This window comes from Grammomys surdaster, unplaced genomic scaffold, assembly GCF_004785775.1.
Source record: "Grammomys surdaster isolate TR1022 unplaced genomic scaffold, NIH_TR_1.0 1136, whole genome shotgun sequence".
NCBI classification, from domain to species: Eukaryota; Metazoa; Chordata; class Mammalia; order Rodentia; family Muridae; genus Grammomys; species Grammomys surdaster.
Window position 1 is genome coordinate 1,607,762 of NW_021605555.1, and position 13,867 is coordinate 1,621,628.

Sequence of the window (13,867 nt, forward strand, 5' to 3'; positions counted from 1 at the left end):
ATGAGAATTTGTAAGTCTTCAAAGACAAAAAAACCAATCCTGCCTCCCATGTATTTTCAGCATGGTTAAGTTGCTACTTTCCAGTTGGTCTTCAAAAGACCTGGAGGGCAGTATGTTTAAGGGGCAAGCTACTCATGAAAGACAGATCTCAGGACAAGTGGGACACTGCTTTATTTGTAGTTGCTTAATGGTTAAAAGAGAAAAACTACAGTAGCAACCAAGTGAGCTGGGGGGTGGGGGGGACAGGTGGTACACCTCAAGAATGGTTAGGATTTTATAACTCCCTTTTTCTTCTGCCCAGGTTCCTTAGCTCTTCCAGCAGGTGTCACTATAATCACAGAACAGACATCGGACAGCATGGTCTGTAACTTTATTTTTCTAGCATAATAATTTAACGTATTTACATACTACACACTCACTGTTTTTACACAGATACTTATTCATATACCTATGAACCACATCTACAGGTTTCTCTGCAAAGACTCGGCACAATGGGGTGGGGGTGGGGGTTTCAAGCAGAGCAAAGAGGGCAATGTGTTTTTTGAGTCTTTCCTAAGAGACATGGGAAGGAAGATCTGTGAAAATTAGTGTTTTGCCCCGAGTTTTAAGCTCCCCCAGGAGACCCGTGAAAAGCTCTAGCCTATTTGCCAGCATGGTCTGAAATTCTTCTGGCTATGGACTTTGTGAGACAAGCTCAAGCAGTATGCCCCTTAGAAACCCCAAAGAAGACCTGGCCCTTCTCTACAGAAGTACTGTATCTCTAAAAGTTTATCTGTGGGAACCGTAAAGGATGCACAGGGACAGCAATTCTGAAGGAGAACACCCATCACACTGTTACTAATGCTGCTGTAGTGCATCTCGTGGGCATCCTTTCCAGCTAAACAACACAACTAAACAAGCAAACTTTCTTTTCCAAACTATGGGTAGACATGGTGGCTTTGTTCTCCTCAAAAGGATAAAAGGCGTATCAATCACACACTCTAAAGGCAGACACTGTAGAAACTTCTATTTTACTTTTATATTTGCACAAAAATAGTGGTTAAAAGTATCCAACAATTTCCCTCCCCTGTTCTACTCAATTACAAGTTACTAGCTATTGACAGCTTCTGAACTTGGCACATGGCTCCGTAGGTGAACAAGTGGCCATGCTTCAAAGCTCAGAGTTGGTCAGTCTAAATGCAGCTTTCTTAGAAGAACTTTCTTTTACAGGGCTAGATCCTAACTCTCTTAAGTGCAACCTTTAAGAATACAAAGCAGGGTGCCTTCATAACTGCCCCCACGGTGAGAATCTGCCACTTCTAGATGAACACACAATCCCACCCATTGATGATATCACTTCTCTAAGAAACACAACTTCACAAAAGATTCCCTGCTTGCTGCTAGCCTTTGTCAGTCCCACTGGCCAACAGGACACATCAAAAGGCATTGCCTTGTCCCAATGACATTAAGGTTTGTACCTTTTGCTTGCGTTAATGCAAACCTTAAATATCAAAACACAAATTGCATCACTCTTGGAACCAAACACTCACATTTAGATATAATAATAAAAACCTACCTATTCAGGAGTTAATTTTGCTAGTTTCACTGTCTTATGTCCCTTTTATAGCTGGTACCAGCAATACAATGGAAGAGGCAAGGAGAGATTTTACCCGATGAGGATTTCACTAACTGGCAGGTTATCTATAATATTTAACTACACGTGTTAGGATGGCAGAGAGCTGAAAAGACAGAGATTACTTGGGGAGTGAAGTGCCTAATTATGAACATCAGGATCCAACAGCATCCATGGGCAAGTGCATACTAATATACACCAAGATAGATTTTCTGTTCTTAAGGCTGAACTACTGGACTTCAATATAAGAGGAGCACTAATAGCCAAGTGTTTGGGATCCTGAGGGGAAGTTAAGGAGATGCTGGAGCAGAGCCAGAGAGCACTGAGAGAACTCCAAGCAGCCAAGGAGAAAGTTAAGAGCATGAATTTTACAAATTACAAAGGAGGGCAAGGCATGATCTCTTCTAAGTTGATGCTTTTGTTTTGCTTAAAAAGTTAATGAATGGGAAAGTACAATTTAAACAGGGACAGAGGATGAGAAAGAGTCACTAGCTGGGGCATAAGAAGATGCCTGGTATTTACTTGAAATGGCCACCTCCAGACTGGTACTTAACAAACAGCAGCTTCAAAAGGGTCAACCTAATAGGCCATTGGTGCTCAAATGCACGTTATGTGTAATGCTGCAGTTATAGCACTAATGTCCCCGTGTTCTGAAAAAGTGAACTGTTAGAAACAGGGCTCTTTAGTGAGATCCACATTTTAAGAATCAAAAGTACTTACAAGTGAGGAGACAACTTTCCTCTCAAATTGACACTTCAAAGGAAGGGAGATAGCTCCATCAGGAACCGAGGACCTTGGCAAATCAGTAGCAATCAGTAGCAATGGGAAGTGCAGGAGGAGCAACCAGAAGAGCTACAAACTAGTCACCTCCAAATGAATTGCTGTGGTTGGTGTCTGTGTATATGCACTGTACATATTAACCAGGTACACACATAAATATTTAATATATAAAAAATAAAGTGCTTTCTAAGAAGTCCCTAGGCAGGGACATTATAAAACATTTCACAAAACGGCAAAACAAAATTGATACAATAAAAACAAAAAACAAAAAACACCACTATAACCAACATATGTGAAAACAGCCAAACACATAATGTACAATCTGGTGTTCCAGGACAAATATCTGTCATATACATGGTATATACATATATACTTTTTCACTCAATATATTATGACAATATATATTTAAAATTTTGTTATAAACAAAAAAAAGAAGTCCAGAAAAACAAAACAAAAACAACAAACAACTCTTACAAAAACATAGTAAGGATCAAGCATGTGAGTCCAAGACCAACAGGCAAATCGCTGCGTCCCCCACGGCTGCTGGGGAAGATGTGCCAGCGTTCCTTTCTTGGGTGCAGCGCTTCTACATCCTCCAAGGCACTGTGGGCCGCAGCGGTGAAGTTGGCGTCACCAGTGGTGAGCAGGTCAAAGACACATGATTGGAAATAGATGTCCTTCACTGGCATCTTCTCGTGGCATTGGGAGCTGGCAGTTTCCAGTGTGTAGCCAGGCCAGGCCTGCACTGAGGTGGTGTGAGGCAGGCTGTGCCCCAGGATAGCAGACACCTGGCCTTGCCCATCATCAATGCACTCACTCATGGGGCAGCCGTTCACACACAGCTGCAAGTCCTGGCTTTCCTCATAGGACATGGCTAAGTCTTCCGGCATCCGGATAGCGAGGGTTAGGTAGCGACCCAGCTGTCGCACAAACACTGTGGTGCCTATGTAGCGGGCATGCATCTCTACGTAGCGGCCACTCTCCTTCTCTACGATGTGAAGACTCTTCACATCACCGTCCCCCCCACTGGTGGTGCCATCCACAAAGGCAGCTGGCAGGTCATCTGTCACAGCTTGGTATACCTTCTGATCCGTGCACTCATGCTGTGCTTTAAAGATGATCGTGATCTGTGGGGTGGAAGATGTACAAGTTAACACAGCTGGAGGGGAGTGTACCACTCCGCAGCAGAGTTCCCTACGCCTGCTTCCGAGCGGAGGGTGAGGGTAGGGGTTCCTTGCTAAGATATACAGAAGCTTCTAGAGACTTAATTAATGATATATCTAACAGAGCTCTGCCTTCTACAGAGATCATTCATTGGACTATCTCCATTTTGCATGACTCATCACTATTAACTTAATATAAATACTGAGAGACAAAAGCAGAGGCTCTTTGGGGTTGGGGGAGGCGGTATCTGCAACAACTACCAATCATGTGCCTCGGGAGAGATTTCTTTAAGTCTCTTAATCAAATGTTTTGCATCAATGCTTAATCCCTGTAACAGGGAATTATTTGGCAAGCATAGCTCTCAAGCACTGGCAGAGATAACATGCCCCAAACCTAGTAACAGAAGATGTTTTCCCCAAACACCACCAGGGCCCTATGACTCCTCACAGCTTTTCCCAGTAAGCTCTTAATTTTCCAAATGAAGCAAATGGTTCTGGCAGAAAACAAAACCCCCAAAACTACCCATTCATTGATAAATACAAAACCTTCCTCAGTAAGACCACTTTCTTCCTTGTGGAATCCTTTTATTATAACATTTATAAAAACTGTAACAAATGAACCTGCTCCCAGTTTTGCAGCCAGCTTCTGATGAGAGAGGGTAACTAGGAAGGAACAGAGGCTGTGTATGCCACTCCCGCAGCACCATCTGACATAGCCTCTGAGATTCAGCTTATTGTTAGTTATGCAGTAACACTTTGTTTGTTCTGTTTTTTTTTTTAATTAAAAAAATAGAATAAAGGACACTGGATGACTTGAGTCAAGGAGGTAGACAAGCCACACATTCTGTAAGAAACTCCAATGGCGTGAGACTCTCAGCTCCTGCAAGGAAACTAGTCAAAACAATGGACCCTTGTTTAAAAGGCCAAAAATGCCCCCCAAATCCTGACTACCACCCTCAAGCTCATGTCTGAAGTTTTTCCCCGAGTCAGCCAGCATTTGCTCACACTATTTAATTCCACATGTTCCCACTGGTGTTACTTGACTGGAATTTTCCAGCCATTTCATTTGACTTCAGCCAGTTACAAAGCTCAGATCTGAGCCAGCTGCACTGCAGCAACTGGCTAAGTTCATATCCGTTGTTTGCAGCTGCAACCCAAAGCCAGACAAGGCGCTGTGAAAACCCTGGCTTTCTCTCCTAATTACCCAGAGCCACAATTTGATTTCACGACCAGCCCTTCTCACATTTCAACACCTCCTTAACAAGCCAGAGAAGGTGACCAGAGATGACTTCAGGAGAACTGCTCACTCTAACCACCGGACCTTCCCCTGTGAGGCATTCTGAGGTGGGTATCTAAGGAGGCTATAAAACAGATTTATTTGGTGGCTCTAAAGTCAGTTTGACAAGCCCTTTTTAAAGACAAACTGGGATCGCTAGGAGGTGAAAAGATTAATTCAAGTAAATTCTGTACCTGAAAACACTGGAGGAAGGACAGAAAGCACGGAAGGTTAACCTTAAGGTAAAAGTCAGTAACACTGTTTTACATAGTCATGATCATCACCAGTGTGAGGGTCCTCTCAACTGAAACATATTCAAAACCTGAGAAATTACAACAACTCAGTAATGTGTCTTTCTGGTCTAACAAACTTGTTTAAACCAACTTGGCAATCCATGCAAGAACTATGAACATTTTGTTCACATTAGGAAGAGAGAAAAGGAATTCACTTTTGTTGGGGCAACAAAGCAGAGAGATCCAATTGCAAACAAGTTACCAAAAAAGACACACAGGAGTCAATATTAAGATGAGTGGAATAGTTTCATGTTTAACCAAGCCTGCTGTTTTCATTAGGCACAGCAATTCCAACTCTGGACCTCCAGAGTCATTTTAAACACCCCTCACATACTTATCCTCTGTGATGCAGGGCACAATGAAAAGAAGTATTCTCTAGGACTTGTACTTCTCAAATATTCTACTGTACCTCACAGATTTTGTCTACCCATTTTACTGGAAGAGACTTTCTGTCTGATAAAATTACTCTGCTATTTCTCACTTGAGCATGTATATTCAATTATCTGTTGAATCAACATGCTGAGGGGCTGAAACAACCTCAGAGCATGGGAAAGGGTCCCTGAGAAGTCCCTTGTAGTTTTAAGTGTGTACTGAGCAGGGACCAAGATTCACAATCAGTGCAATGTAGAAAAAACTCTGGGCAGCAGTTTCACATGACTTGAGTTTTGTAATGCGATGCCATTCCTCAGAACAATTACAACACACGCTCTCAACAAAAAGCACTCAGCTGTGACCGGCACAAAATCCACTTTAGATTGTCTACCTCTCCAGAAAAGCAAAGTTGTTCACCCCATAATAATTCTCATTTCAAAAATATACAAAGTTTCACTGGAATTTCTGCAAATTCCAAACTTTAAGAATTTTCACATAGCAGTCATCAAAATCCTAAAATGGGTATGCAAATTGTTTACAGCTTTTACTCAGCATTTAAAAATTGTAATAAAACATTGGCTATGCTGCTTGCTCCCCCCACTACTGACTGATCCATATGCAGTAATAACTCAACTTGTCACATCTGTTCACGTCACACCATTTATTATTGATGGGTGGCATTTCTGTGCATTTAAAACATCAATGTCTTTTGTTAAACCTCCTCCATCTAGTTTCTCTTAACCCCACCTTAGGCAAACTGCTCCAGCTTTCCTCCTCATTCATTTTTAATCTCACTCCTGAGATCTCCACCACCCACAAGGCCTATGAGGAAGAGAAGGATAGCAGCTACAAATCAACCTCTCCACATACAAAAGGCAAAAAGAACTTAAGGGCTGTTGTAAAATCAAGAGCAGCGGTTCTCAACCTTCCTAATGCTGTAACCCTTTATACAGTTACTCCTGTTATAGTGACCCCAACCATTAAATTCCTTGTTGCTACTTCATAACTGTAATTTTGCTACAGTTATGAATCATAAGTATCTGTGCTTTCCAATGGTCTAAGGCCACCCCCTGTGAAACAACCACTGGTTAAGAGGCATCTGCCTGCCTCTCTTTCCAACCAGCAGGTAAAGGAAATATATGAAATGGAATTGAACAAGTCATGAGGAAAATCTAGGCCCTGCCTCATCAGGATACAGAGAAATCTTCCCAAGGTACAGCAGCCTGGAAAACACCACACACAGGTTTTAAAATTCCCCAAAGGCTTTCCAGTCAGTTCTCTGTATATACTGTAGCTCTGTATACATAGTGGAAGAAACATTTACCAGGGTTCGGTCAGACCACTTAGCACTGTAAGTGCAAAGAACTTTCTGGAATGAATCCTCAACAAGAGAACTGGGCTTTTAGAGCTAAACATGGGACTAGAAATGAACCTGCAGCAATGAAATGGACTTGAAAGGTAATTTGATTTGTATCTGGTCAAAATTTTGCCCATTGTACAAGGAAGTTAAAGTGAAGTTTATTTCATCCATTTAACTGATATGTCCATGTTGTCAAGTCACCTGGGTGTAATTATGTTGAAAAAACAGCAGACCCTCAAGGAGACCAAGACTGGGCTCAGGGCCCCCACAGGCCTGCACTTGTAAGTGGAACCTGGCTTTTTCCCTCAGTCCTCTAGACAGAATAACAAGACCATTCCAACAACAGCATACCCTTCAGCCACATGGCTTTGTCTCCATCCCTAACACACCCAAATTCTACTCAGGAGGCTAATTTTTCTCTATGTTGAGAAGCCCACTGAGGAAGCTCTGGAAGAAGCTGAGGCCCTTGACTGCACCTTACTTTATTTTCAGGGTCACCAGAGTGGATTGTAGCTGGGGCAGGCCTCTTCTGTGCAGGCAAGAAGGTATCTGACCTTTAGTTACATAAAAATGAGGGTAACTCTCTCTCTCTCACGTTTGTGAAACAGGGAAGAAACTCACACACACTCATTTAGATTAACTTTCTGTCTGAATGATTTGATGCAGAACCCAGACAAGATTTTATATGTAGTATACTAAATGCTGGGCAGGAGATACATGTTGTCACTGACAATTTTTCCAAAAGCATCAGGGAGACGGTCTGTTAGGAAGCTGTAAATTCAATAAGCTGGAAGGCAATTTTACAATCACTACTTAGCTTACATCAAATATTATATTCACAGAAAGTCTAAGAATTGCAGAAGTATAAGCTGCTAGATGCTTTTACTGGTTGGGATGATATACTAACAGTTAAGACAGCACACATTTATAAGGTGAACAGCATATTAAAAATCCTACCCTAGATTCCTTTTAGGGTTTGGGTGAGACTAAGGTTATTTGCCTTCAAAACAGGTATCAGGCATGTTTGCTTCTAGAGAGCTCTAAGTTCAGAGCACTTATGGGCAGGATGCAGCCTTCAGTGTTGCCCTAGGTAATGAATACAAGCAAGAACAGGGGCTGCTTTGGCCACTGAAGGGGTACTTGGCAGCAGATGGAGAATTCAGAAGCCAAACCAAAGGGGAAGGACACCCACCGCTGAAGGCTGCTAGGGTGGTCCAGAGAAGCACTGAGCCCAGTTGCTGGAAAAAGCTCCGAGAACGAAAGCAATCTGGCCCAGGGATAACACGAAACGGACAGGCACAGAAACGCCAACTTTCAAAAACTAGTTTCTATATAATTAAAACAAGGAAGGCGGGAAGCATAAATAGGCACAGAGACGGGGAAGTTAGCCAACTTCCTTCTACACACCAGAGTAACACCATGCTGAGCATGAGGAGGCAAGCCTTCCAGGCCTGCACATCTCAGCAACTTCAAAAACTCCAAAAGTCTGGATTCAGATTTTATACTATGAGGAGGCCGAGAAGTATTATAGACTAAGGTTGCCACTATTTCAGATCAGAGGCTAAAAATATTTCAAAAGTTGAGAGCTGTGGTGGGGGCAGTAGCCCTCAGCTAGGCAGAATCTGTCACAGCAGGCCCCAGTTTCCATGGGGCATCCCCTCTGGACAAAGGACGGGGCTACAGGTCCTGCTAGTGCTCAGGGTCTAGGTTCCACTGCAGTTCCTAAACTGAGAGTAGAAAACTATGGCCTCTGATTACAGCATTTGGAATGGTCTCAGCATTAGGAAGGGGAGAACAATCCTCTGCTTCTTCACAATATACACAGATCTTGCCAGGTCTAGGTTCAATTTCAAGTTCCCAAAGACAGACAGACAGACAGACAGACAGACAGACAGACACACACACACACACACACACACACACACACACACACACACACGAAAAGTATTGAGACTGTCAGAATTGGTGATCACATGTTTTAAAAAGTCAGTAACTGGCCAAAAATACCCTTGTTCCTGGGCAGGAAGAGTGGAAGATGTCAGTACCTGACAAATGTCTGTAGGTCCAGATTGAACCCCGAATCTGTTTCAAGAGCACTCACTTGCAGGCGAGATGAGAAGTTCATGTTTAAATGCTGTGGTATCCATTCCATCCACCATGTGTGTGTCAACATAAAATAAACCTACCAGAATTAGCTGAACTCCCGTCAGTCCCAGCTCAAGGACTAAATAATCAGTTAAGTGCAGCAGAAAGAGCTCCCAGTCTCCAGCAAGCTGGCTTCACTTGAGTTCTACGTAGGATCCAAGAGTACCATAGGTTCACTCCAAGGCTGTCTAGTTTAATCTCTCTTAGGTGTGTTAGCCCTTGCTCCTTACCACTCAGACAGGCTGAGCACTTCGTTAAATTACCTCACCCACAAGAACACAAAATCTAAACACTGGAAGAGCAAGTTTTAGGGCAGTCAAAACAAATAAAGACAAAATGGGGAAAACATTTTCACTGCTGTAGCTTCATGAAACCCTGGAAGGGAACGGTTTCATTGTTGCAGTTCCATTGTTTCATTGTTTCAGTTCCATTGTTTCATTTTCATTGTTGCTCACCATAGGTAACTCTTGGGCCACGTTCCACAGAGGCAGAAAGTGTTTGGCTAGCATTAACTGAAGCCAGTGCAGCAACAATACCACCAGGGAACACCAACAAACCACCCAGGGTTTTCTTCTCAACCTTTCCCCTCCAAAGTTTGACTCAAAGAAAACTGAATTGGGCAGAAAGATACATTTGGAAACTTGACAGAGAACAAGTTCTGACTCTCAGCTGCATATCAGACTTGGCTTCCTGCCCCTGCCTTAAACTATGGAGGAGTGTGGATTTGCTTTGTAGCAGCAGAGGCCTACACCACACAAGGAATCCTGTCTGGCTTGGACAAACCTCTGTTTAATTTCACTTACCAAGGGGGATTTTTAGAAGTTCTCCTCCTTCCAAGGAAGGACATCTGGGACTCAGGGAGTGGGCAGTGTCAGGAAGATTAAAAGACAGCAAAGAACTTCTTACCGAGTGTTTTAACACATGTGGAAAAACCAAAGCAATACCTTATTTGAAAAGCACAGCATAAAAGAATAATCAAGGAGCCCATCTGTCTTACAAAACGCTCTTGCACTGTACACACTAGTCACCTAGTGATAATCCTCCTTTCCCCTTACTTCCTCAACATGCACTTGGAAATATTTCTACCTCCAGGCAGTTTACTGCAACTACACCACACGGTAGTTCCTGCGGCTAACACCTTATAATCCAGTACAAACAACATCCTTTTGGGGAAATTGAGGAGGACAGCAGACACAGTCCCACCCAGAAGCAGAGCTCACTTGTTCTTCTAAAACTTGTTCTTCTTTAACAGTTCGGTGCTATTTCTAAAATAAAAATTCAGGAATGACAAAAATGTCTAACACATGACTTTAATGACTCATTAAAAATTAGATGGGACCCTGAAAGTTAATTAAGACTGGTGACGGTGGAGATATGGGTGCAGGTGAGGGGCACCAACTGTGGGAGGTGGGAAGCCAAAGTGCCAAATCTCAGGAGTAAGCAAGGCAGGAAGGGTTCCTTGGGTGATGGCCCTGGGACACACTTCCACAGCAGATGCTCTCTCTGTATTGCTTCCTGACACCTGTGCCAACCTTCTAACTGATGTCTCTGGGAATCAATGCATTCTACCAAGAAGCTCTGAAGACAGCTGGGTCTACACACAAATCCACCCTTGCCTGATGCTGTACATTTCAGGTATGTGCCCAGACAATGCAGAGGCTACATTCACCCCTACATCTCCTACATGATGATTAAAAAAAAAAAAGCAGCAGTACCAGATTAATGACATTTTTACCAGAAATTATTACACCAAGGGAGCTACGACTATAAACTAGCATCTTTGTAGTTAAGAAGGTTCATAAGGAACAAATGACTATAATTATCATTCTCATGTGTGTGTGTATATGTATACACACACACACTTTTGTGATTTGTTTTTATGATATATATATATATACATCATGACTACCAACACATGCAGGAACAGGGTCCATACATCTAAGCACAATTCAACCAAAGCAAAAGAGGAACATCTTCATTGATAAAAATAAAAGGTCACCACAGTTATTAAAAAAAACTGTTGCAGAAACTTGGCTACAAGAAGAAAAATATTCTAAGGTGTGAGGTCAAGAGAGGACAGATTTCCAAACCTTGATCTGGAGATGCATTTAAAATGACAGCTGAAAGCTTTTGCAGGCATGTCTAAGCAATAGATAATGATCCAGAATGATCTGCATGGCCACTGTTGCTGTGCAATGTTTAAGGGCTATCAGAAAGAAGTGGCCACAACATGTTCTAGTGCTACCAACAACTGGTGGATTCTATCAGAATGGAAACCTTAGGCTATACAGCTCAAGAAAGACATTAACCAAAAGAAATAAAACCAAGCTGTCTACATGTCTGATGGAAACTCTCAGAAGTTCCAAGAAAGCAGTTAAAGAACTTGAGATGTATAGATATTATGAAACTGCTTGGGCTAGGCACTGGGTGCTGCCAACAGGATAGCAGGAGCTGGTGGCCACTGCAAGAACTAGAGAGTCCTACATGGCCAACACTCAACTGGCTAAGGGAAGCACAATGAACATACCTTTTCTTAAAGGCAACCTACCTTACAGCAAACCCTTTCTCTGGCTCAAGGAAGGAGCCCCGGATGTATGGTTCCCAATCTTCCCTACTTTTAATTTGTTTACATGAGATTTAAGTATTTTATAGAAAGCCAGAGAAGTGGGAAAGAACATGATTACATACAAATTAAAGGGAAAAATAAAGCAAATGAATACTGGTAAAAATCATTACTAAAAATATGGCCAATGTTAGGTAGGTAACATGAAAGTACTTAAACTGAGAAGTACTTTGAAAGGTCGTTGAAGATGTACTTGAGAAACTGATTTACTCTTAGTTTTTTACATGACATTTTATCTGTGTACTGTGTGTGCATGGTAAGCTTGTGGGAATCAGAGCCCATCTGTAGAGTCAGGTCTCCCTACCTCTTTAGTTTTAGGAGCTAACCTCAGGTTGTAAGGCTTAGCTGCAGGTGCTTTACCCACTGAGCCATTCTGCTAGCCAGAGATTGAGGGTTTAAAAACATGTCTACTTTCATTTTCATTCTTTGTAGGTTTGAGGAGGTAACTCACGAGAGTCAAGCCCTCTACCACAAAACTCTACTCTTGTCTCGGTAATTTTAATACAGGGCACATATGAAAGGATCAAAAACTTTACTTTCTAACCGCCTTCTGTGACCATGCAGTTAAGTATCCTCTCTTAAGGATCTCTGTTTGAGAACAGAAATCCAAGCCATTGAACGGATAGATATGTGCAGTCTGAAAGTGGCAAAGAAAACACGAAGCAAAGGTACTAAGCCAGGAGTCTCCAGCTGGCTCCTCTGGGGCATGTAAGGTACAGGACAGCCACTGCCATGTACTTCTCTGGAACTGACAAGGTGTGACTGCCTCCTCTCCAACAGGAAACCCTTTTTATTTCTGTGTTCCTATCCCCCACTCCCACTTCACGTTCTCAGTGCCTGCATGCCTGCAGCTGCCTCTCACAGCCAAAGGTGGAGAAGATGTCTATCTGAGATGAGGTGATGTGTGTAGGTGTGCCAGAAACTCTTGCAGCCCTGGGGTGGAGAGATGAAAAACTTGCCCTGGCTTCCCACCTTGAGTAACATATCTATCTGGCAAGCTGGTCCACTAGTACAGTCTCTTCCAGCGCGCAAAGGTATAAACAAAAACCTGGAGGCCCTGAGAAAGCACACTTGTGCACACCATGACCACCTGGAAAACAAACCTTTCTTTTCTTACAGAGAGGGGAGAGCCAGTGTGTGGTGAGAAGAGTGGACAAGGAGAGATGAAGCCACATTAGACAACTAGGCCTATCTGTCTTAACTCACTCATAGTTCATACACAGAAAAGAAAGTGTAGTTAATAAATCTCCCCGAGTACAGTGACTTCATCTTAATCTGTTTAGGTGTCCTTTGGTGACAGGTGGGAGATATGTTTGGAAGAGAGACCTAAGTTCAACTTGAAGGACCTAAGTTCCCAGAAGCTGGTTGTCTTAGTGAACTCACACTGAGTAAAATACCTAGGGTCTAGCATTTCTCACAGTGACATGGATGTTTAAATGTAACACCTCAGCCTGACAGCTGGCCTTCCACGGGTCACAGTTACTCTTTAAGTACACTGATGCAGCACACAGGTCTTGGAAAATGCACACAAGGAAGGTTCGATCTCAGCTTCACATGGTGCTGACTCACTCAACACCGGTCTGGGAAGATCCAGAAATTCTCAGTGAGAAAATGAAGATTGGGTTGGTATCCTACTGTTTATCAGAAGCATTCTAACTGATGGAATAACCCCTGGTGGGTTCATATAGGATAGAATTTGGGGAGAGGGTGGAAAGCAGGTGGCATCTAGGTGGAAGGAGCTGACCACCTCTCCAGAAAGTTACACCTTGTCCCTAGTCTATTTGGCTTTCTTTTCTTCTCCTCCCTCTGGACAACTGGATGCCTGTATCTTGTCTTGCCTGAAGCTCAAGGCGGTTGATTCAGTGGAGCTAGGCCTCAAACCCAAATGAGCCTTCCCTCCTTTTTGCTGCTTCTACTCCAGTACTTGTCACAGAGATAAAAAGTAAAAGGCTGCTGTGTGCTGAGATTCACATGAAGAAAACCTTTCCATTTTTTTTTTTAAAGAGAAAACGTTTTAAATCAGACTTAGAAAAAAAATTCAGATTTTGCTTAGAATGTATTTTGTAAGGATGCTGTGCCTCACTGCTTTTATTTTTATTACCACTTTCTCTTTAAAGTCCTTAAAGGTACACCTGTGCAGCATAATCTTAGGCCTTTGCTGATTTCAGCAACACATATCAGGTCTTGTAAGACCTGATATATATATATATATATATATATATATATATATATATATATATATA

General features: G+C 42.5%; 1 protein-coding gene across 1 annotated transcript in view; it reads right to left on the minus strand.

The window, feature by feature from the left end:
- Positions 1–348: 348 nt before the first annotated feature.
- Rgmb (repulsive guidance molecule BMP co-receptor b) overlaps positions 349–13,867 on the minus strand; it is a 20,589-nt gene continuing 7,070 nt past the window's right edge. The window contains exon 3 of the mRNA XM_028783484.1: positions 349–3,519. Coding sequence (XP_028639317.1) covers positions 2,863–3,519 — 657 coding nt within the window. The 3' untranslated portion in view covers positions 349–2,862. The remainder of the gene's footprint in view (positions 3,520–13,867) is intronic.